Consider the following 23,108-nt stretch of genomic DNA (forward strand, 5'->3'; position numbering starts at 1 on the left):
GTGTTGTCATTTTGATCAGATATTGTCTCCTTATCTTTGAAAATAACTGTTCATATGTACAGTTTGCATCCTGTAACCACTGTCGTTACGTTGACCGGTGTCCAGAGCTGAAGGTCAGGATTTGTTATAGAAATTCAGAAAATGAAGTCAAACAATTGAAGAATATTGGGTAGCTCCTGACGTGACTTTTTAGGCTTAAAGTTTGCCCAGTAGTATTGAAATTGTGTATATATTGAATGCATCTTTAAACTTCACATCCTATATAAGCACTCCACTTACAGCAGATGTTATACATTACCAGGGCTAGACTAACACACAAGTCACCCAAGGATGTGCCTATAGCATCAGGGAGAGGAACGAAAATCAACTTGGCAAAATATACTTTTACCTGCATGCTGTTTGTCATTGGGTGTTCAAAACCATGATGTTAAATGTTATAGTTACTGGAGTACTGATGGGTGCTTAGACTGCCAATGCTTAAACTGAGATTGCTTGCACTGGCAGGTGAGGTGTGCTGTGCATGCAAAAATATGAAGTTATTTTCCTCTGCTTAAAGCAAAATTTCCCAGCTGATGGTTGTTCACAATAACAAATTAGGGGGCCATGGCAAACAGTGAGGAAGGGTCTAAGAAATTGCATAAGGGGACACAAGTTAGCAGAGTGGGTAAATAGATGGCAGATGCAATTTAATGCAGAAAATATGAAGTAGTACATTTTAGGAGAAAGAACAGTGAAAGGAAGTATATTCTAAATGGTCAGACCAGAGATATCTAGGGGTGCAGACACATAGAATCATAGAACGGTTACAGCATGGAAGGAGGCCGTTCGGCCCATCGAATCCGTGCTGGCTCTATGCTTGAGCAATCGAGAGAGGCCCACTCCCCCACCGGATCGCCATAGCCTTGCAAATTTTTTCCTTTCAAGTACTTATCCAGTTCCCTTTTTGAAAGCCATGATTGAATCTGCCTCCATCACTCCCTATGGCAGTGCATTCCAGATCCTAACCACTTGCTGTGTGAAAGTTTTTCCTCACGTCACCTTTGGTTCTTTTACCAATCACCTTAAATCTATGTCCTCTGGTTCTTGACCCTTCCGCCAATGGGAACAGTTTCTCTCTATCTACTGTCTCGACCCTTCATGATTTTGAATACCTCTATCAAATCTCCTCGCAACCTTCTCTGTTCCAAGGAGAACAACCCCAGCTTCTCCAGTCTATCCACATAACTAAAGTCCATCATCCCTGGAATCATTCTAGTAAATCTCTTCTGCACCCTGTCTCTAAGGCCGTCACATCTTTCCTGAAGTGTGGTGCCCAGATCTTTAAAGTTGGAATGCAGATAGAAGAGGGCACAAAAAGCAAGAGAAATTCTGTGGTTGTTATACAGAGGGTTATTGAATATAAAAGCAAGGGAATGGTTTTGAAATTGTACAGAACATTAGTTAGATCACAGATGGAATATTTTGTGCAATTCTGGGCACCCCTTTTATAGGCAGGTTATTGGAGTCATGGAAAAGCAAAGCCACAGAATATTCACTGAAATGATACCAGGAATGAGAGGTTATAGTTATGAAGAAAGGCTTAACTATTGTGTTTTTTTACTGGAGCAGAGAGATTTAAGTGGAGATCCAGTAGTGGTTTTCAGAATTGAGAGGTTTTGAGAAAGTAAATGGTAATAGATTGTTTCAAGGGAGCATTGGTTTAGGATTATCACTGGAAGATCGTGGAAGGAAATTAGAAGAAAGGGTTAGGAGGACCTGGAATGCTTTACCACAAGAGACTGTAACACCATTTTAAAGGGGAATTAGATAAGTATTTGAAAATTTAAAAAATACATGGACAAAGGGAAATGGGATTCGAGTAACAGGTCCAGTTGAAGAGCTGGCCATATGGCCTCTTTCCATGGTTTAAATTAATACAGTAATTTATACCCAGCCACAATTGGTTCTCCTTTGAAATCTATATTTGTTTTTGAAACAAAACCAACAGTGAGCTCACTGGAAACATTGCTGGATTGTGATTTGTGAATATTGAATTTCTTTGCCCAATTCTTGTTATACCAGTTAGATAAAACTTTGGCTAGGAATGCAAGTTAGCCATTGCGGTCTACCAGCCTTCTAGTTTGAAATTGATGTAATTGTCTGCACGTCCCTTTTTGAGATGGTAAGCACATTCCTATGTAAGCACTTAGTATTTTCAATTAACCACACAATTGGATCCCAATAACTGCATGGATTCTTATTCATATATTCTGACTCCATTGTAGGTGCTGGCAGAACAAACTACAGTGGAAGCTTTGAATGGGGCCAAGTCCTTACTCCACAGTAACATGAGCCCATGTTGGCTAGTGGACTAAACCCAGGATTGAGATAGCAAGCACAAAGTCGATCTACATCACTTCCTTCCACCACCACTGTTGCATGGCTGCTTCAAAAGGAGTGTAATAGATTCCATAATATGATTTATTGGCTTAAGTTTTGAAAATAGCATAAATCAATCTGTCTGTCTCTCCTTCAGTGGGCTGATGAGAGTTCATGGATGTAAAGGCAGAGAATAGCTATTTGTACCCACTTCCCACCAGACCTTTACCTTCCTTACCTAACCTCTGGGTCAGAAGGTTGTAGGGTCAAGTCCCATTCCAGAGACTCGAGCACATAATCTAGGCTGATCCTTCAGTGCAGTACTGAAGGAGTGCTGCACTGTTGGAGGGAATGTCTTTCGGTTGAGATGTTAAACTGAGGCCCCGAATGCCCTCGGGTGGACATCCGAGATCTCATGGCACAATTTAGAGAAGAGCAGGGGCGTTCTCCCAGGTGTCCTGGCTAATATTTATCCTTCAATGAACACCACAGATCATTATTTCATTGCTGTTTGTGGGAGCTTGCTGTGTGCAAATTGGCTGAAAATTTTAGCCTTTGCAATTTTTTTCCCCCTTTTTTATTTCTATTGCATTCTCAGTCCTCCTAAGGACTTACATGACAGGATCCCATTACTGGCACGTAAGGAGGCTTTTCAAGCTGTACTCGTTCATTCCAGCTTCAGAGCCGAGAGTTTGACAGAACTGCAGTCTCAGCATTAAAGATCTTCAGGCAACAAGCCTCCCTCCAATCTCAGCACACTAAAACTATATTGATTGGTGTCCAGGATTGAGAATACCAGATAATACTGTGATGAGTGGGTACAAGACTGAATCAGAACCCTCACCAATGAAGCTGTTTCCCCATCAAGTGACCGTGTTCTATCGATGTTTCATTGGAGTGGGCATTGAGTGTTGGCAGTTTTAAAAATCTTCCAAAGCTATTGTGGAAATTAAAGCAAATGATGCGAGTCAGTCGTCACTAACATGCAAAAATTTCAGGTTTGCAAGGCAGAAATTCCTGATAATTATACTCCTCACGGACCTGTAGCATTTTATCTTAAAATCTGATATACAAGTTTTATTACTTTTTCCCATCTTCCCAATTTGTTCCTTTTTCTGTTGACCAGCCCAACTGTCATATTTGAGTAAGTATTTTATTTTATAGTTTAAGGGATAGCTTTTGTTTCTTAAGAATACAAAATTGGTTACTCCTCTCTCTCGGTGAGGAAGTGTTGATTTGGGGATTCCTAAATTTCATTTCAAAATCTAAATACTTTTCAGTTTGCACCAAATAATTTAACTCTTTGACATAGAATTGTATATTGAACAGCTGCAATGGGGTTGCTAGGAAGGATGGATGTGGAGTAACTTAAGAAACAGCTAGTAACGGGGACATGGGAGAATTCATATTCTAGAAGGATGCAATCAAATGAGCCGAAGGCTGCCTTTGTTCCAATCCATCCCGTGAATTAGAATTTTCAGTATCGAGACTGCAGCCCTTTATTAAGTAGCGATCTGAGCCTCCTAACTAGGAAATATTAACTGCAACATTTACTTTGTATATAAATCTTGGGATCCTGTCCATGTATTGTAGTGAAAGACTAAGCTCCTGAATGTGTGTGATTCCAAGTTTAACTATTGAAAATCACCAATGTACTGGTTCTGTCCCTTCTCTGCACAAAGTGGAGGGGTGCACCCAGGATTTTAGAAAGCCCCTTGACAATTTTTTTTTAATACAACCGTCTCTCTTGCTGCAATGTTCTCCTGAGTACAGAATATCATTTATGTAAATTATTTATTACTTATTGATTGAGCTGCAGTTGAACACATGCTCTTTGGAGAATGGGGTGGGGGCGATACAGTTATCAATGGAAGCATTGGAGAGTTCGACACTTAGCAATAGTACAGTGCCTGCCATTAAAATCAGCAGAATCAAATTTCCTATGCCTTGTTGAGTCACCAGTGACTGATGGTGATACTTCCCTGAGCTCATGAAATTTGAATCCACTGATTTTTGACATGCATGTGTGCTGCTGCTGCTAATGGTGCTTCTCTCTTGTGTATTGCTGATAATGGTGTTTCTCTCCCCTGTGTGTTGCTGACAGTGATGTTTCTCCACGGTGTGCTGCTGATAATGTTGCTGCTCTCCCTTATGTATTGCTGATAATGGCATCTCTCTCTCCAGCCTTTAACTACAGGGCTAGAATATAAAGGGGAGGAAGTTTTGCTACAGCTATGCGTAGCCCTGGTTAGTCCACATCTGGAGTACTGAGTACTGTGTACTGTTCTGGGCACCGCACCTTAGAAAGGATATATTGGCCTTGGAAAGAGTGCAGCATAGATTCCCCAGAATGTTACCAGGGCACCATGGGTTAAATTATGAGGAGAGATTACATAAACTAGGCTTGTATTCCCTGGAATATATGCAGGGTGATTTTGATTGAGGTTTTTAGGATTTTAAAAGGAATTGATAAGGTAGATAGAAACTGTTTCCGCTGTTGGGGGAGTCTAGGACAAGAGGACATAATCTTAAAATCAGAGCCAAGCCATTGAGGAGAGAAGTTAGGAAACATTTCTTCACGCAAAGGTTAGTAGAAGTGTGGAACTCTCTCCTGCAAAAAGCAATAGATGCTAGCTCAATTAATTTTAAATCTGAGATCGATTTAAATTTTTGCTAGCCAAGGGTATTAAGGGATAGGGAGCCAAGGCGGGTGGATGGAGTTAGGAAACAGATCAGCCACAATTTCAGTGCATGGCGGAACAAGCTTGAGGGGTCAAATGGCCTACTCCTGCTCCTATGTTCCACGTTGCCATCGCTGATTAAGGTCCTGCTTTTCCTGACTTCTACTCTCCAAAGGGCATGTGTTAGGTCTTGGGCTGAGGCTATGCCTAGAGGCAGGGCTATGGGGCAATGCTGTGAGTATGGGACCCAGTATTGGGAAGTGAAGGGTGGGAATATAGGGGGTGGGTGGGGGAAATTGGTTAGGGCCTATTAGGTGTAGGTAGTACGATCCGCTATTAACTCATGCCCAAAGGCCCCTGCGCAGGCAGGACGAGACTTTCGTCCAGGCTCACTACTTACCTTCAGGCAGCATTCTGAATCAGCGTTGCCACGAGGACTCAATGCAATTCGCACTTTCCACCAGCAGGCTGTCTCTTAAAAATCTCTTTAAAGGTAGCCATTACCTGTTATTTGCTGAAAATAACAGTCTGCTGTCTGCAGAGTCTGAACGGAGATCAGACATCGCACACGTAAAACACAGATTCAGCTCCCATCCCTATGTTTTAACATAACTCATCAGTTTGTATAGATTGAATAAAGATTGCCCACCAATAAATCCCATATCCTCCAATCTCCACACCAGACCTCACCAATCTGCCGATCTGAGTTTGCACCGGGCCTGCGAGAGTGCATGCACCAAGTTTCTCTGATGATGCACTAGAGACCTTGGTGCAAGAAGTGGACAGAAGGAGGGATATCCTATATCCGTGGGGGTGGTGGGAGAACAAGGCAAGAGTCCCTCCAGACATATGCCCAAAAGGCAGTGGGAGGCAGCAGGGGAACAAAGTCAATGTCAGCCACACAACACCACGAACATGAATGCAGTGCAGGAAGATGGTCAAGGTGAGTGAGGTCAAGTGGCGTCTCTTGCCTACTATGCCACTAGCCACACCCACTGCTCCACGCACTACATCCCCCATCTACCAACAAATGCTTTCCATCGGTACTCAACTCTTCCCATCAGATGCTTCCTCTCACCCTTGCACATTAGCACAGTCGCAAGCTGCATACCCACAACTCACCGGTCACACACTAGCAGCTAGTCAACCATGACAGGCACACCACCCAAACACACGTCCTGTTTTCTTGCAGGAGAAGGTGGCACGTAACAGGAGGCAGCAAGTGGTATTTAGCCCCTCGCGCCTGTTCCGCCATTCTGAGATCATAGTTGATCTGTGGCCTTAGCCCCATATCCCTTATTACCCTTGGTTCACTGAAATCTATTAATCTCAGATTTAGAATTTACAATTGAGCTAGCACCAACTGCCATTTGTGGAAGAGCGTTCCAACCTTCTACCATGCTTTGCATGTAGAAGCATTTCCTAACTTCACTCCTGGCTCTAAATGTTAGACTATATCCCCGCGTACTAGTATTCAAGTATAGGAGACCTCCAAAAACAGTTATGAATGCATCAGCAGCCAGAAGGAATAATCCAGCAACTAATCTGTAAATCTTGCATGGTCCCTTTAAACAGCGCTGGTTGGGGGGGGGGGGGTCCCCCAGGCATTCTAAGACGTGTACAGATGGTTGTGGTTAAGATTGTGCATTGAGTTGAGTGTTAAGTCCCAAAATGATGTCTGTCTCTTTAAATCAGCATTGCACACTGATTGTATCCATTTTCTCCTTACTTTACATGCAGCCGGTATTCGGTATTTGCGCATGCGCTATACCAAGTTGGCGTCCGGCACACATCGTGCTGGAAACATGCCAAGACACCATCTTGGCATTTCGGAAGGCTGCGTAGCGCTGAAACTACAAGCGCTAGGCGGCCGAATTTCTAGTTCAAGGTGTCTGCAAGGTTGTAGCCCAGACACACTCTCATAGTACTACACAGTAACTTTTTGTTAATGGTCATAAACCCAACAATGTTTTGCTCAAGCCATTTTCTGATGACTGGAGGTGGGTCTGCACCTGCAGTTTCACACTTGAGATTTTGGTTTCAGTTGTGCTCCTTTTGGGTAATTGTCAAGTGGAAGACTTTCAAATGCTTTGTAGGATTTGAATACATTCCCAAAACCAACAAGCTCAGACTAAATAAATGGATCAGCAAACAAATTAAGTGAGAGAGAGAGGAAAAATAGCCTGCACAAATCCTGCAGGAGAAGGAGCTCACTGGAATGTATACAAGAAACCGCAGAATTACGTTTTTTTTAAAAAGGTGATCAGAGGAGCAAAGAGGGACCTTGAGAAAAGGCATACATCTGAATCTAATCAGAAAAATAAAAAAACATCTTTCTGTGACTGCTCTCAATATTGTGATGAAGAGGTGAAAACCATAAAAGATGCCAGCTTCAAATTGAGGACAAGCACAAAATAGTAAATATTTTGAATGACCACTTCCTTCAAGTATTTACAAGGGAAGATACGAGCAACATGCCCTTTCCAACCAATGCCTTTGTTATAAATGAGATGAAAGTTCTAGATAGGTTAATTGGGCTCAAAACCAATAAATCCCCAGGAATAGATGTTATTTATCCCAGAGTGTTGGAGGGATTAGGGAGCAGATCAGTGAGTCGCTGAAGATCACTGAGGGAGCCATTAAATACTGAAGAGGTACCAATAGATTGGAAACAGGCTAACATGGTGCCATATTCAAAAAGGGTGACCAGAGACACCTGCAACTAAAGACCCTTTAGTCTTGTTTCCATTCCAGGTAACATAACACAATGGAATTCATTATCAGGAGTAAACTTGAGCATCACCTGCACAATAAGAATCTAGTGAACAGCAGTCAACGTGGACTCAGAAGGGGAAGTTCCTGTCCTATTTCTTTGAGGCAGTGACAACCCAAATACACTGTAGCAAGTCCTACAATGTGGCATCCCTAGACTTCTAAAAGGCTTTTGACAAATTTCCATACAAAAGGTTATTGATTAAGCTTTAAACTTTAAAGCTGTGGGGAGTCATTCCGGTCCGGATGGGATGCATCCTTGGTTGCTGAGGAAAGTAAGGGTGGAAATTGCGGAGGTACTGACTATAATGTTCCAAATATCCTTAGATTATGGGGGTGGTGCCAGAGGACTGGAGAATTGCAAATGTTGAACCCTTGTTCAAAAAAGGGTGTAAGGATAAACTCAGCAACTACAGGCCAGTCAGTTTAACCTTGGTGGCGGGGAAGCTTTTAAAAATGATAATTCTGTCCTGGATTAACAGTCACTTGGACAAGTGTGGATTGATGAGGGAAAGCCAGCATGGATTTGTTAAAGGCAAATTGTGTTTAATTAACCTGAGTTTTTTGATGAGGTAACAGAGGGTAGATGAGGGCAATGCAATTGATGTGGTGTATCTGGACTTTCAAAAAGGAGATTGATAAAGTGCTGTCTAATAGGCTTGTCATCAAGATTGAAGCCCATGACAAAATTGGCTAAGTGACAGGAAACGGAAGCAAGTAGTGAGTGGTTGGTTTTTTTTGGACTGGAGGGAGGTGTACAATGGTGGTCCCCAGGGGTCAGTACCATGGATGGATGGATTCTAAAAGGGGTACAGGAAAAGAGATCTGGGGGATATGTGCACAAATCGTTGAAGGTGGCATGGCAGGATGAAAAAGTGGTTTTAAAAAAAACATGGGATCCTGAGCTTTACAAATAGAGGCATAAGAGTACAAAAGCAAGGAAGTCATGATGAACCTTTTATAAAACACTAGTTTGACTACAACTGGAGTATTGTGTCCAGTTTTGGGCAATGCACTTTAGGAAAGATGTGAAGGCCTTGGAGAGGGTGCAGAAGAGATTTACTAGAATGATTCCAGGGATGAGGGACTTTAGTTACATGGATAGACTGGAGAAGCTGGGATTGCTCTCCTTGGAATAGAGGAGATTTGAAAGAGGTATTCAAAATCATGAAGGGTCTAGACAGAGTAGATAGAGAGAAAATATTTCCATTGGCGGATGGGTCAAGAACCAGAGGACATAGATTTAAGGTGATTGGCAAAAGAACCAAAGGTGATATGAGGAAAAACTTTTTTTACGCAGTGAGTGGTTATGATCTGGAATGTGCTGCCAGGGGGGATGGATTCAATTGTGGCTTTCCAAAAGGGAACTGGATAAGTACTTGAAAGGAAAAAAATGCAGTGTTAGAGATAGGGCGGGGGAATGGGATTAGCTGGATTGCTCTTGCATAGAGCCGGCACGGACTCAGTAGGCTGAATGGCATCTTTCCACGCTGTAACCTTTCTATGATTCCTTTCTTTCTATGATTCAGGGTAAACCCTGAGAATGGATAAGAAACTTGTTGAAGGTTAGGAAACGATTGCTCGTGAGAGGAATCATGTCAGAGTGGGAGGTTAGGGAAAGTACTGAGTGAGGGCTCAGTGTTGGGAGCATTACTGTTTTTAATTTACTGTCCATTTACGTAGGTGCAGTGGAATTAGAAGAGGTGGCTCAGAAATTACAGGATGAGTTGGGCAAGATATGCAAGTACACAACAATTAAAGATGAAATTAAATAATCAGGTGTGAAAAGCTGCATGTAGGAAGAAAAAGTAGGCAACATGCTTCATGAATAGTGTTGAAATAGCTAAGAATGAAGTTGAACGCGATCTAGGAGCTTCAGTAGACACATCGATAAACGTATCCAACCAATGCAGAGCAGCAATCAACAAAGTGATGGACTACATGGTCAAAACAAAGAATATAAGTCATAGGAGGTAATGATCAAATTAGACTAGAGGAGGCAAATTTTTTTTTAAAAAACATTTGGATGTCACAAGGATGGATGAAGTAAATGTGCTGAATGGCCTTCCTCATCCATCATGATCTTGAGACAATTTTGCTTCCTAAAAGCCTTCTTTTGAAGGAGAGCAATAAAAAGAGGGAGCAGCACTGAATCTCAATTCTGCACCGCACAGTCAGGGAGACCATGAAAGGAGGACCAGAGGCGCATTGAACATCTGGGACTATGGATAAAAGCACCTTCGAGAGGAGGGGGAGAGATCCTAATTCCCAAACCAATAATAATTAAGTAAACATTTAAAAGCCACTAACAGCTCTTTGAACAGGCTTTATGTAAAAATAGCAGTTTCTGTACGTGGGGGCTGCTCGGTGTATTTCTTGATTTAGAAAGCAAGTGCAATGTTAGCATTTATCTGGAAGGTTCAGGGCAGGCAACTGTCACTGATTTTTCTAGTCCAGGTGCTCACTTGTGCACACTGATGTTTCAGGAAATCGAAGGTTAAATAAAGATGTGATGAATAGATTTCACCTATTCAGGCAAATATTTGGAGTAGTCTTTTCCTGCTGTGGCATGTAAATGTGTGAGTAATGTAGTTCATTTCTGGATTATGGTCTACAATATATGGCAAATTCAATCTATAAATTATAGTTTAAATAACACATTGCTATACTTAACAACATTTAGTAAAGAAAAAAAAACTTGAGTGTTAATTGTCCAAGTCATTTTTTTAAAAAGCACTGTACAGTTAACAGGTGCTGAGGCTGTTTTACTAATTCTAATCTTTTCCCCAAGGTATGATGTAATGCTGTGAAACTGGCTACAAATATTATGCAATGTTTTTACTTGAGTATAGTGGGTGCTGCTTGTTTCAGGCCAGTGGCCTCAGTTTAGCTGCTGTTTGATCATTAATGTGCTTACATGTTTTGGCTCTTTTTCAAAAAATAAACTCACATTGGGCAGCAATGGATTTTTGACTAGCAGTTACCTGTGGCACACCATATATGGCGTGGCATAAGGATTTTTTTGTACTATAGGCACAAAAGGGGTGGGGTGGGGGGGGGGGCGGGGAAATCAAAATAGAATGCGTTAGCAGTTTGAATTTCTAATTTTATTGGCCACCAAAAATCTAGTTTGACTTCTTCAGTAAGGCACTGACACTTTGGGGTGGTGGCTGAACAGCTTCAGTTGGATGCCAGTATTTTTTTTTAAAAACACATCTTTTGAGACCTGTGTTGCCACTAGTCACCACACGCACTGTCCTCTTGAGTATGGGAATCTCATGGGAACAGTGCTGGAATAACTGATGAGTGATGGGACATGGAAAATAACCCACGTAGTGACATTTTGAATGTGACTCAAGGCCACGTTAGATTGTTTTATATATTCCACCACTCCATATTTATATCCCCTCACCCATTACTTATTAAAGCTTCTTGTACAGTATCTTTGATTGGGTTGGACTGTCTTTAATTGGCTGAAAGCTTTAATGTCAGACTCCAGTCACTCTAGCCTTTTTTTAAACACAACGTGCATAGGGTTAAAATGGGGGCATACTACTTACCTCGCCATTCATGCCACACTCCTGCCTTCTGCTAATGTAACTCCTGGTTTTTCGGGAGGCTCACTGCAGGCAAGCGAGGGTCTCAAATCTGCAAAAGTTAGGATCCTATGATGCAAATAGGACCCAACATGATCTTAATGTGCAATTGCGCAACTGAGTGCCAGACCCACCAGAGATAGTTCGTGGCAAGCAGGATCGAGGCTAGAAGAAGCCCAAGAAGGTAGATTTTTTTTTAATGATCCCCTTTATGGGCTAGGAGGAGCAGGAATACTCTTCCAGCCCCTACAAGGAAACCTTGGGTCTCCCCATGCCCTGGGCTTCCTCCTCCTGAACCGGGATGCCTCTGGACCCCCGACCCATTTACCTGACTGTTAAGAACCATTCTCTTGGGTACCTAGTGGCAGCCTCCAGTCGCCCAAAATCCCTTTCCTGCGTACCGGCCAGGTAGTGATTTTTGGTGGGAGCCTCACTTCAAATGTGAAAGAGGCCTGGATACTAAAATGGCTGGGCCACATAAGGGTTCAGACAAGTGAGCTTGACTGCCCCCCACCACCCCCTCACTCCACATTTATGGTTTAAAATCAGGGCTTTTATTTTCAATGCCTCTTATTTTTTAAATTATATGATTGTCTGTCTTAATTTTTGGGAGGAATCGGCACCTAGAATGGAACTATCACACTACCCTCATAACTTATGGCAGCTTTAGCCTGCAAAGGAAAATATTTTTATTAATGGGTGGTAACAATAAATGCAATGATATTGCTGATCTTGTTGTTCTACTGCTTTATAAAGGCGATAAGCCTTGCAAGAAACTACATCTAATAACTCTGGCTCTTTAGTACATTTCAAAACCCTACTTCTTCCAAAGGTGTTAGCTCTTGCGTTGGTACTCAAGAATATCGAGGCATTCTTTTTCACAGTCCAGAGCTTTATTCTAGATTCTCCTCAAAACAATGTAGCTTTCACAAACATGAACAAGTCAAATCATTGTTTTTCTCTTTTTCTCTCATGTTGCAGTATAATTCTGTGGGCGGCAGCAGACCGACTGACTGTAGTCCACCCAAGTGGCTATTCTTTACATCTGACCCCAGACAATGAGTATTGACAAATTGTGGCGAATATCACAGCAGAGCCCAAACACACACACTAATAGAAATCACTGGATGCTAATCAAGAAAGGAAATCCTCACTGCTGGAAGTTTTGACCCCTCTCAGACCAGGCATGCTGAAGTGAGTTATAGTGCCCTGCCTACATCCCAACCCATATCAGCCAAATCAGCACAGACCAATAATAAAATCTTGGACCTTTCTGCTCTATATGGCTCGGTATCACACTGGATGGTACATGCATTAAATAAATTTAATGCATGTATCTATGTGAGGAGATCCCCACCATCTTTGGCAACCACCCCATAACCTTCCTGCCTAATCATTTTGACTCCGAACTCTAACTGCTTGAAATGGGGTAATGATCTTCTCATTTATTAATGTGAGGCAGAGATAAGATGTGCATTTATACTGCAGGTACTGATTCCAGCCAGGCAGTACCCTATTTATATTGTCTGACTCCAAATGGAATTCTCTGCCCAGGAGAGGAATCTACACATGCAGAGTTCCCCCTCCAACTGTTTAAATTTTAGATGTTTTCAGAGCAGGAGCATCTGCCTTAATACATTTACATCAACTCTGAATAAGTTCAAAACAAACCCCTTGAGCACTTTTTAAATTCAAATTGCCACTGCACTTCATTTAGACCGCATGTGGTGTCAGATCCTAGTGTTGTAAAATGCTCTCTTCATTGGGCTCGCGCATAGACTCCATAGTTTCATTTTAGTGAAGTTGGAAAACTGAGACAAAGACACCCCTATCTGGATGAACATTTGGCTCTTCATCTCATCTACCCTCTCCCTGAACAGGCTGTTGAGATACAAGGAGCTTGATGGTCTAGTTATCATGCAATGGATCGAAAAAATCCATTACTCCATATTTTATGCACTTCTGTTCATTGAATCGGAACACTATTCATCAGGTCCAGTTGCAGTAGGTCACCCCAACACTAAACTCTTTTTGACTGGCCCAATATTCAAAAATAATAACTTGCATTTATATGGTTCCTTTAACATAAAAAAAATGTCCCCAGGTGCTTAGATTACCTTTTAACTAAAGTTAGGACAAACAAAACCAAAGCATTATTTTGCACCTAGTTACATCTCATAGGACATCAGATTGGAGTTAGTGTTATTCCCTTTTGCAGACTGGACTGCCTGGCTGCTGTTATCATGTCTGAAATGTTAATGCATGCAATTTAGTCATTTCTATTGTGTTTTGAGTATAAAGACCACTCTGGAAAATTGTGCAAAGAAAACCAGCAGTTATTAGCCATTGCCACTTTGTTCGCAAAAGATGCAAGGACTGTTATATCTTGTTTGATTGTCCAATTCAGAAGAAATGGCTTTATGTGGAAAGTTCTAGAAGGTAAATGTTGTAGATTTAGTGAAAACATATTTGCTATGTGAGTGTGTGACTTGTATCCTACATGTAAAATCCTTCTCTGAACATGGACAAGTGAAAGCTCTTGAAACTGCTGTATGACCTATTTTCTATCAAGAGATTATAAGAAGTAACTTTCTGAAAATGGGTATCTTAACCCTGTATGGAATGGTTCATAGTCTCACGTTAAGTATTATACCAAATAGTATCTTGCTGATCTCGCTGCTTCTGTGTATTATTTATTGATCAACAAACCTGGAAAAGTCGTTTTAGCCTATACTGAGTGATACAACATTGTGTGTTGGCGTTGCCCTCTTTCCCCACCGCCCCCCCCCCCCCCCAACCAAATCTTCAGAGGTGACAGGAGAGCATGGTAGGCATTGAGTATTCTGCAATGAGCGATTTACCACAAATCAAGAGCTTTTGGTTTGTAACACTTTTTTTATGGAAATTGTTGTCTAGTCACGAACACAAAAAAGGCATTGGGGAAGAGAGAACTCTTAACTGTCTTAGTTTTAGTCATACTGTTTGTTTAGCTGGTGGCTGACTTGTTAATAACCCATTTATTTCAGATACAAGGAATCTTACAACACCAGGTTATAGTCCAACTGTTTTATTTGAAAATCACAAGCTTTCGGAGACTTTCTCCTTCGTCAGGTGAGTGTGGGATTCGGATTCCATGGAAGGTTGCTGCATTTATAGTCAGAGAACAATACCTGGTGATTAGATAATCTTTCCAACTGCCCGTTGGTAATCACCAGGTATTGTTCTCTGACTATAAATGCGGTAACCTTCCATGGAATCCGAATCCCACACTCACCTGACGAAGGAGAAAGCCTCCGAAAGCTTGTGATTTTCAAATACAACACCAGGTTATAGTCCAACTGTTTTAAGATTCCTTACATTTGTTAACCCCAGTCCATCACCGGCATCTCCACGTCACATTTATTTCAGGCAACAGAATGGCCTTATCTGCATTAGGGTTATTGCATGGAAAAGTTGGTATCTAGAAAGATGAGATCAAATGAGTCAAATATTTTTCTTCACTAAAACCTGTCTTGAAACATTCCCAGATATGTTTTGTGCAGTGTTATAGAATCGTCGAATGTTATAGCACAGAAATAGACTAGACTATTCAGCCCACCAAGTCTGTGCAGGTGTTTTTTTTCTGCCCCCCCCCCCCCCCCCCCCAGCAAAACCACTTAATCTAATCCAATTTTCCTGCTTACACTCCATATGTTTTTTTGATAGTTCTCCCTTTTTCAAGCAGCTATTTTAATATTTTTCTGTTTGCTTCCTTCCTCCTTGCTGTTAGCAAAGCAATCTAGAGATATTTGTTTATATTAATGGATTGCTGTGGTGATGAGATTTTTACACTGTTCAGGCTCTGCAGGTTTTCTTGGTTTGTGAAACAAGCAAGAAGGACAATGGTGGGAGACTTTGTATGGCTGGTTCACACTTGACTGGAAGCAAATGGCAACATAGTCCAGTACTTCATGTAGCGTACTTGATGGATAAGAAGACTACGCTGAAAATCCACAGTATAAATGTATGCTTAATACAACGTAGATTATGTATCATTACAGTATTCCATAAAGCACATAAAAATGTGACTTTATAATTTGCATAATGGTGATCTTCATGCACTCAGCTGCTGCTTACAGTTGCCATGACTGTCATGGGGTCCTGCTAATGTTCTGCCACCACGGACCTTGCCAGTACTGCAGTTCTACTGATACATGTATTTGGATTTATTTTGTGATTCATGTACAAAGTGTAAGGGTAACAGTGTGAAGTCCAATAGATGAAATACAATCTTGGTTAGTTCTGGTGATCTTAGACCACTTATGCTTTGCAGAATAGAGCTTGTGCTCGGTCGGCTTCTGGTTGATAAGCAGCATGGATTTCAAAATACTAGTTTTCATCTATAGAACACCAATAAAACTTAAATTTTACAGAAGGCATAGCAGTTTATTCAATAACATAGCTGGCACCTTTTTCACATACTTAATATCCCTTTGTGGCTCCAGCTTTTTAAAAAAAAATCAGAAATGGTGAGTAGTTGAATTGTTTTGTGAGATGGACTCCGTGCCATGGGTATAATGCAAACTTGCCATATCCAACCCCTCAAAGTCTGTGTGACTTCTCATGTAGTCCACTCCCACAGCTGCTCTGTTTCTATTTGCCCTGACATTTTTTATGTTGGTAGCGATACTGGATTTGCCTATTTGAATATCTGAGGCATGGGTCTGCTCGCTTTTAGATGGATTCAAGATATAGCCACCAAATGTGGGAGAAATCCTGAGAACAACCTGCCAGGCCCACCAAATGCGAATGTTAGCAGCATAAAAATATCTCTACAACCAGAAATGTGGTGGTGTCTGCAGAACTGGCTCCATCCAACCTCTGACCTGTCCTGAGCAAGACAAAGCTTAATCTCTAAGATCAGTTGAGAAAATAGGGAGTTCATTTACCTCAATATTAATAGGGAAGCAATTGCTTTTCCTGTTTGTTTCTCCCTCCCCAGTATTGGAGCTTATCACTCAATCTTAGTGGCAGCTATCCTCCTTGAAAAATTATTGCCATCACTTTCTAGCTGTGTTTGTAAATGCACAACAATGACTGTTGCATCGAAGGTATTGTGCCACTTGAATGTAAGGTTGCCATGATGCACCAATTATCAATGTTGGTCTCTTCTTGGTGCCTTTCTCCCCCGACATCAGCAGTCCCCCTTAAATACAAATTCTAGTATTACACAAGAAATTAAAAACAGGAATTTGCTGTAGATTGATATAATTGTACAACTTGATAAATGTCAGTGCAAAAAATGGAAGTGCGCAAAGGATCTAAACCACTTCAATAAACCTAGGGGGTTGGGCATTTTATGTAGTTGCCCATCCCCCTACCTGATGCCACCTTAGCTATAAGACCTGTATCTCTTTGTTCATTTCTCTTTGTGCCAAATAGCTATACAGTTCCACCTGAGTAATCTAATCTTGCACAGCCCTGGTAACCTGGGAAACTAATTCTTAATTTACAATAAAGTTTGGCATGGAGGACTGTCCACAGTTCATAAATTGTCTTTATTCACAACTGCTCTTTGTTCTTGGTTGTTTTCTTGGGAGGCAAGACAGCTCCCTTCTCCTTTCACCTGTGCTGTTCAAGCAGCAGGCATTTTCTACAGTTTTGCTGCCTCCACCCTTTTTGTTCCTTGTTATTGGCACAATGATCTTTTTTAAATAAAATAGAAGCAAAATTGAAGTTGGAGTGATAATAGATCGTTTGAAGATCTTACTTTAGTCATTTTTTAGTTTTCAATTCAGAAATTTGTGTTTAAGAAGATGAAGATTACAGAATGGCAAGGAAGTGAGGGTGTTTTATTTTCAAAAGCACAAACTTTATATGAACTGGCCATATAATGCTTTTAACTGAAGGCTTCACATTGGGTGCTCTGGAAAAACCAATTGTGGGGTGTGCTTAAATTTTGGGTGTACACTGGGTAACACTATTGCTGTTAAGTAATTAGATTCCTCCCATTACAGTGTTGACTCATTAATTCTTTCAGGTGTGTATAATATGGTATGTGGATTTTTTAATGAGTACAGAGTCTGGAAATTCTCTCAGCAAGTGATGACATTTTATGGACGGCCATGGCCTTTTCTTCCAAAAGTTAATTACATTAGACCTTTATGTGTGACTAATAATGGTCTGTGATTTGTCCAGAGTCCAAAAATACTTGCTTGTTTATCACATTTCTACAAATGAACACAGTATTAAGTTTTGTCTCTTGTTCTGAAGATATTGTATCTTTGTTTTGGAATGGTTCCAATGGCAATTATTCATGTACAAATCTTGATATTGTATAAAAAGGTTAAAGTACACGTGCATACACAATATGAATGAGTATTACGTAGAACGTATAGCCCAGAAACAGACCATTCGGCCCAACTGGTCTGTGCTGGTGTCTATGCTCCACACAAGCCTGCTCCCACCCCTCTTCTAACCTTTTCATTCTTTTCCCACTCGTGCGTTTATCTAGCTTTCCCCTGAAATGCTATTTGCCTCAACTACTCCACGTGGTAGCGAATTCCACGTTCTAACCTCCTCTCTGGGTAAAGAAGCTTCTCCTCAATTTAAGTGCACTCAAGGATGTATATTTAATAAAAGAAAAACTTTAGCATTGCTCCAGTATAATTGAGGTGAAATGGCAACCTTCTCTATCATTGAGATCACATACTAAACAACTGTGGTAAATAAAAAATGAGCAATAGACAATCAGAAATACAATTAGTCACATCTTGATTCCCAGTTAGCCACATGTGGCTAATGTATTGGACAACACTGGCTTATTGCATCCACTTCTATTCTGATTTGTGCCTGGAGAAACAGATGGTTTAATTTTAAAATGTTGGCCCTGATGGGAAGTGATACTTTGTGAAATTAAGTATATTGTAGTAATAGCAACTCCAGTGCCAGTAAATGCCTTTTTAAAATAAACTTCTCATCTGCCTCTTAACAGCTATCTTGCAATTCACCAGATGAGCCACAGTTTGACTAAAGCAGTTAGATTTCAATCAATTGAAACCGTATCCTAGTAAAGTATAGCTAGTAGCTATGTTTATGCTCGTCTGCAAGCATTTATAGGCTTCATGTTGGCAGGGATGTGGGAGTTCTTATCTTACTCAATATTCTACAGCATCCATATTGCAATCTTAGTTGAAGGGTATTCATTTATTGTTTGTTTCTCTTCTGTTTCTTGCAGGACTGAGTTCAGGACGTATTGTAAAAGTCCCATCAGGTCCTCTGTACCGTGTGGTAGGAACACCAGTCAGCATTCCCTGTAATGTCAGTGATTATCAAGGGCCGTCTGAACAAAACTTTGATTGGTCTGTGTCTCATGCGGGTCAAAGGCGAAAGATTGTCAGCACATTGGAACCTGAATTTTCAGATGCTGAATACAAAGAGAAAATCCAGAAAAAGGAGATTTCAGTGGTGAGACTCAGTGACAGTTCTGTGGAGCTGCACTTCAAGAGTGCTCAACTTGATGATGATGGGGACTATCAATGCCAGACACCTAGCACTGATGAAAATAGTTCTGGAAATTATGATGCCAATGTGATTTTGAAGGGTAAGTTTTGCAAAGGATGCATTAATTGCTGTTAAATTTAATTCATTTTATGTGGATATTTATGTTACATGACTACAAATTGATAATCCCACTTTTATCTATTTTCATTATATGATTTGCTAACTTAAAGTAAAATATATCATAAAAATGTTCTCCCTCCTCCCCTAAAGTTGTCAACTGATTCAGTGGGAGCTGGCAGCTTGCTGGTATCTCGCCCAAGTTGCTGTATTTAGTGTGACAGTCTTGACCACATGGTAGGCTGTTCAACTGTGGGGGCATCACAGCTGAGCCTAATCCTGTCTTGTGCACGCTCACGCATCCTTTCCAATGGTGGTCCCTGGCTAACTATCAGGGAAAGGAATACTGGGGCCTTGTTTCACCCGTCCCCAGCCAGGGGTACTGTTGCCAATTGTAGTATGCCTACCACTGCCCTGGCTGAGATCAATTTAAATTAGCACAGTCCAGAAATTGAACTTGGTACCTTGGTCTGTATTCACCCATTTAAAATATTCCAATTATTTAATCTAAGTATAGTTCTTATGTTATTCTTCTGGTGGTCTGGTATATTTGTTTTATATTAGTATTAGGAAATCTGACCCTTAACTAAGCCTGCATCACATGCCTTCACCCTGTCTCTGGATTAAAAAGTTGTGACCAACATCATATCAAGCACGTCGTGCCTCTCACTGTGCCACTTGCTACTTGTGAATTGAGGTCAGACTCCGATTGGAACAGATGAACATGCAGCCTGCTCATCTATAAAAAAAAAATAATTAAATAAATAATCTTTTTGACTTTTGTGCTCAACAAAAGTAGAGACCAGATTTTCATAGCATCCTGATTTGGATATATATTGCTATTCCTTCTTCGCTGGGTCGGAATCTGGCAATTCCTTACCTAACACCATTGTGGGAGCACCATCACTACAAGGACTGCAGCAGTGTGAAGGCCCACCACCACCACCCGAAGGCAACTAGATATGAGAATATATGTTGCCTTGCCCATGTCATCCACTCCCCTCCCTCATCATTTAGGGTATGGTAGCATAGTGGTTATGTTACTGGACGAGTAATCCAGAGGCCTAGATTAATAATCCAGAGTCACGTGGGGAATTTAAATTCAATTAATTAAATTCAATTAATTAAATAAAAATCTGGAATTAAAATACTAGTATCAGTAATGGTGGCCATGAAACTACCGGATTGTCGTGAAAACCCATCTGGTTCACGAATGTCCTTTTTAGGGAAGGAAACCAGCCGTCCATACCCGATCAGGCCTATGTGACTCCAGACCCACAGCAATGTGGTTGATTCTTAATTGCCCTCTGAAATGGCCGAGCAAGCCACTCAGTTGTACAATCTCGCTTAAAAAAAAAGTCACAATAAGAATAAAACCGGACGGACCACTAGGCACCGGACAAGACAAAGGCAAACCAAGCCCAGTCGACCCTGCAAAGTCCTCCTCACTAACATCTTGTTCCAAAATTGGGAGAGCTGTCCCACAGACTAGCCAAGCAACAGCCTGACATAGCCATACTCATGGAATCATACCTTTTCAGCCAACGTCCCAGACTCTTCCATCACCATCCCTGGGTATGTCCTGTCCCACCGGCAGGACAGACCGACCAGAGGTGGCGGTACAATGATATACTGTCAGGAGGGAGTGGCCCGGCATATTCCTCAATCTACCGTTACCAACAAGCCAGGGGATCAACCCTGGCTCAATGAGGAGTGTAGAAGAGCATGCCAGGAGCAGCACCAGGCGTACCCAAAAATGAGGTACCAACCTGGTGAAGCTACAACTCAGGACTACATGCATGCTAAACAGCGGAAGCAACATGCTATAGACAGCTAAGCGATTCCACAACCAACAGATCAGATGAAAAGCTCTGCAGACCTGCCACATCCAGTCGTGAATGGTGGTGGACAATTAAACAACTAACGGGAGGAGGAGGCTCTGCAAACGTCCCCATCCTCAATGATGGCAGAGTCTAGCACGTGAGTGCAAAAGACAAGGCTGAAGCGTTTGCAACCATCTTCAGCCAGAAGTGCTGAGTAGATGATCCATCTCTGCCTCCGCCCGATATCCCCACCATCACAGAAGCCAGTATTCAGCCAATTCGATTCACTCCACATGATATCAAGAAATGGCTGAGTGCACTGGATACAGCAAAGGCTATGGGCCCCGACAACATCCCGGCTGTAGTGCTGAAGACTTGTGCTCCAGAACTAGCTGCGCCTCTAGTCAAGCTGTTCCAGTACAGCTGCAAAACTGGCATCTACCCGACAATGTGGAAAATTGCCCAGGTATGTCCTGTCCACAAAAAGCAGGACAAATCCAATCCGGCCAATTACCGCCCCATCAGTCCACTCTCAATCATCAGCAAAGTGATGGAGGGTGTCGTCGACAATGCAAACAAGTGGCACTTACTCACCAATAACCTGCTCGCCGATGCTCAGTTTGGGTTCCGCCAGGACCACTCTGTGCCAGACCTCATTACAGCCTTGGTCCAAACATGGACAAAAGAGCTGAATTCCAGAGGTGAGGTGAGTGTGACTGCCCTTGACATCAAGGCAGCATTTGACCGAGTGTGGCGCCAAGGAGCCCTAGTAAAATTGAAATCAATGGGAATCAGGGGGAAAACTCTCCAGTGGCTGGAGTCATACCTAGCACAAAGGAAGATGGTAGTGGTTGTTGGAGGCCAATCATCTCAGCCTCAAGGCATTGCTGCAAGAGTTCCTCAGGGCAGTGTCCTAGGCCCAACCATCTTCAGCTGCTTCATCAATGACCTTCCCTCCATCATAAGGTCAGAAATGGGGATGTTCGCTGATGATTGTACAGTGATCAGTTCCATTGGCAACCCCTCAGATAATGAAGCAGTCCGAGCCCGCATGCAGCAAGACCTGGACAACATCCAGGCTTGGGATCATAAGTGGCAAGTAACATTCGTGCCAGACAAGTGCCAGGCAATGACCATCTCCAACAAGAGAGTCTAACCACCTCCCCTTGACATTCAACGGCATTACCATCGCCGAATCCCCCACCATCAACATCCTGGGGGTCACCATTGACCAGAAACCTAACTGGACCAGCCATATAAATACTATGGCTACCCTAAACATTCACTCCCTTCACCACTGGCGCACTGTGGCTGCAGTGTGCACCATCCACAGGATGCACTGCAGCAACTTGCCAAGGCTTCTTCGACAGCACCTCCCAAACCCGCGACCTCTACCACCTAGAAGGATAAGAGCAGCAGGCACATGGGAACAACACCACCTGCACGTTCCCCTCCAAGTCACACACCATCCCGACTTGGAAATATATCGCTGTTCCTTCATCATCGCTGGGTCAAAATCCTGGAACTCCCTTCCTAACAGCACTGTGGGAGAAACTTCACCACACGGACTGCAGCGGTTCAAGAAGGCGGCTCACCACCACCTTCTCGAGGGCAACTAGGGATGGGCAATAAATGCTAGCCTCGCCAGCGACGCCCACGTCCCATAAACAAATTTTTTTTTAAAATTTAATTTTTCTATTTCCTAACTCTGTTTACCCATGTGTCTATATCCATACCTGCTTGAGTCCTAGCCTCTTAAGCCACCTCATCACTTGGGTGGGAGTCATTGAGTCACTCTTGAGACATGGCGGCATCTTCAGCTTTCACTCCTGGTAGCCCACTAGCGTTGGGCATTGGCTTTATTGGCCGAATGGTCAGTTGGAGAACAGGTCGAATAGTTGCAGTTAAGTCTTGGAAGACCTGAACTATGGTGCTGTTAAGTTTGTCTTGCAAGGAGCCACTGGAAGCAATTCATAGCTTCCATTCCAGAGACAATGACTGTCCATGGGTCTGCCTCCCAGGAATTTTATAGCTGTACATCTCTCTTGGATAACCTCAAGCTCCTGGGTGATCTGCATTGCTTTGCAAATTTCCTTCATGGCGTTGCTGATGTGGGTTGTGGATTTCTCCAACTTATCCACCATCTGCAGCACATTCATGGAAACCATCTCCACTGCTTGCATGAGTTCTATACTCTCCATGCAAAAAAAAGTTTTAAAAAAAATTCAACCCCTGAAATTAAGGCCCCTGGACTCCTCAGCAGTTGTTTCTGTCCCCAC

The 23,108-nt window shown here is 42.1% G+C and overlaps 1 protein-coding gene across 1 annotated transcript in view; it reads left to right on the top strand.

The window, feature by feature from the left end:
* LOC137327288 (prostaglandin F2 receptor negative regulator-like) overlaps positions 1–23,108 on the top strand; it is a 61,886-nt gene that overhangs the window by 11,168 nt on the left and 27,610 nt on the right. Inside the window, exon 2 of the mRNA XM_067992941.1 lies at positions 18,624–18,989. Within this exon, the coding sequence (XP_067849042.1) occupies positions 18,624–18,989 (366 nt within the window). The remainder of the gene's footprint in view (positions 1–18,623; positions 18,990–23,108) is intronic.

Source organism: Heptranchias perlo, chromosome 11, assembly GCF_035084215.1.
Source record: "Heptranchias perlo isolate sHepPer1 chromosome 11, sHepPer1.hap1, whole genome shotgun sequence".
Lineage (NCBI taxonomy): Eukaryota > Metazoa > Chordata > Chondrichthyes > Hexanchiformes > Hexanchidae > Heptranchias > Heptranchias perlo.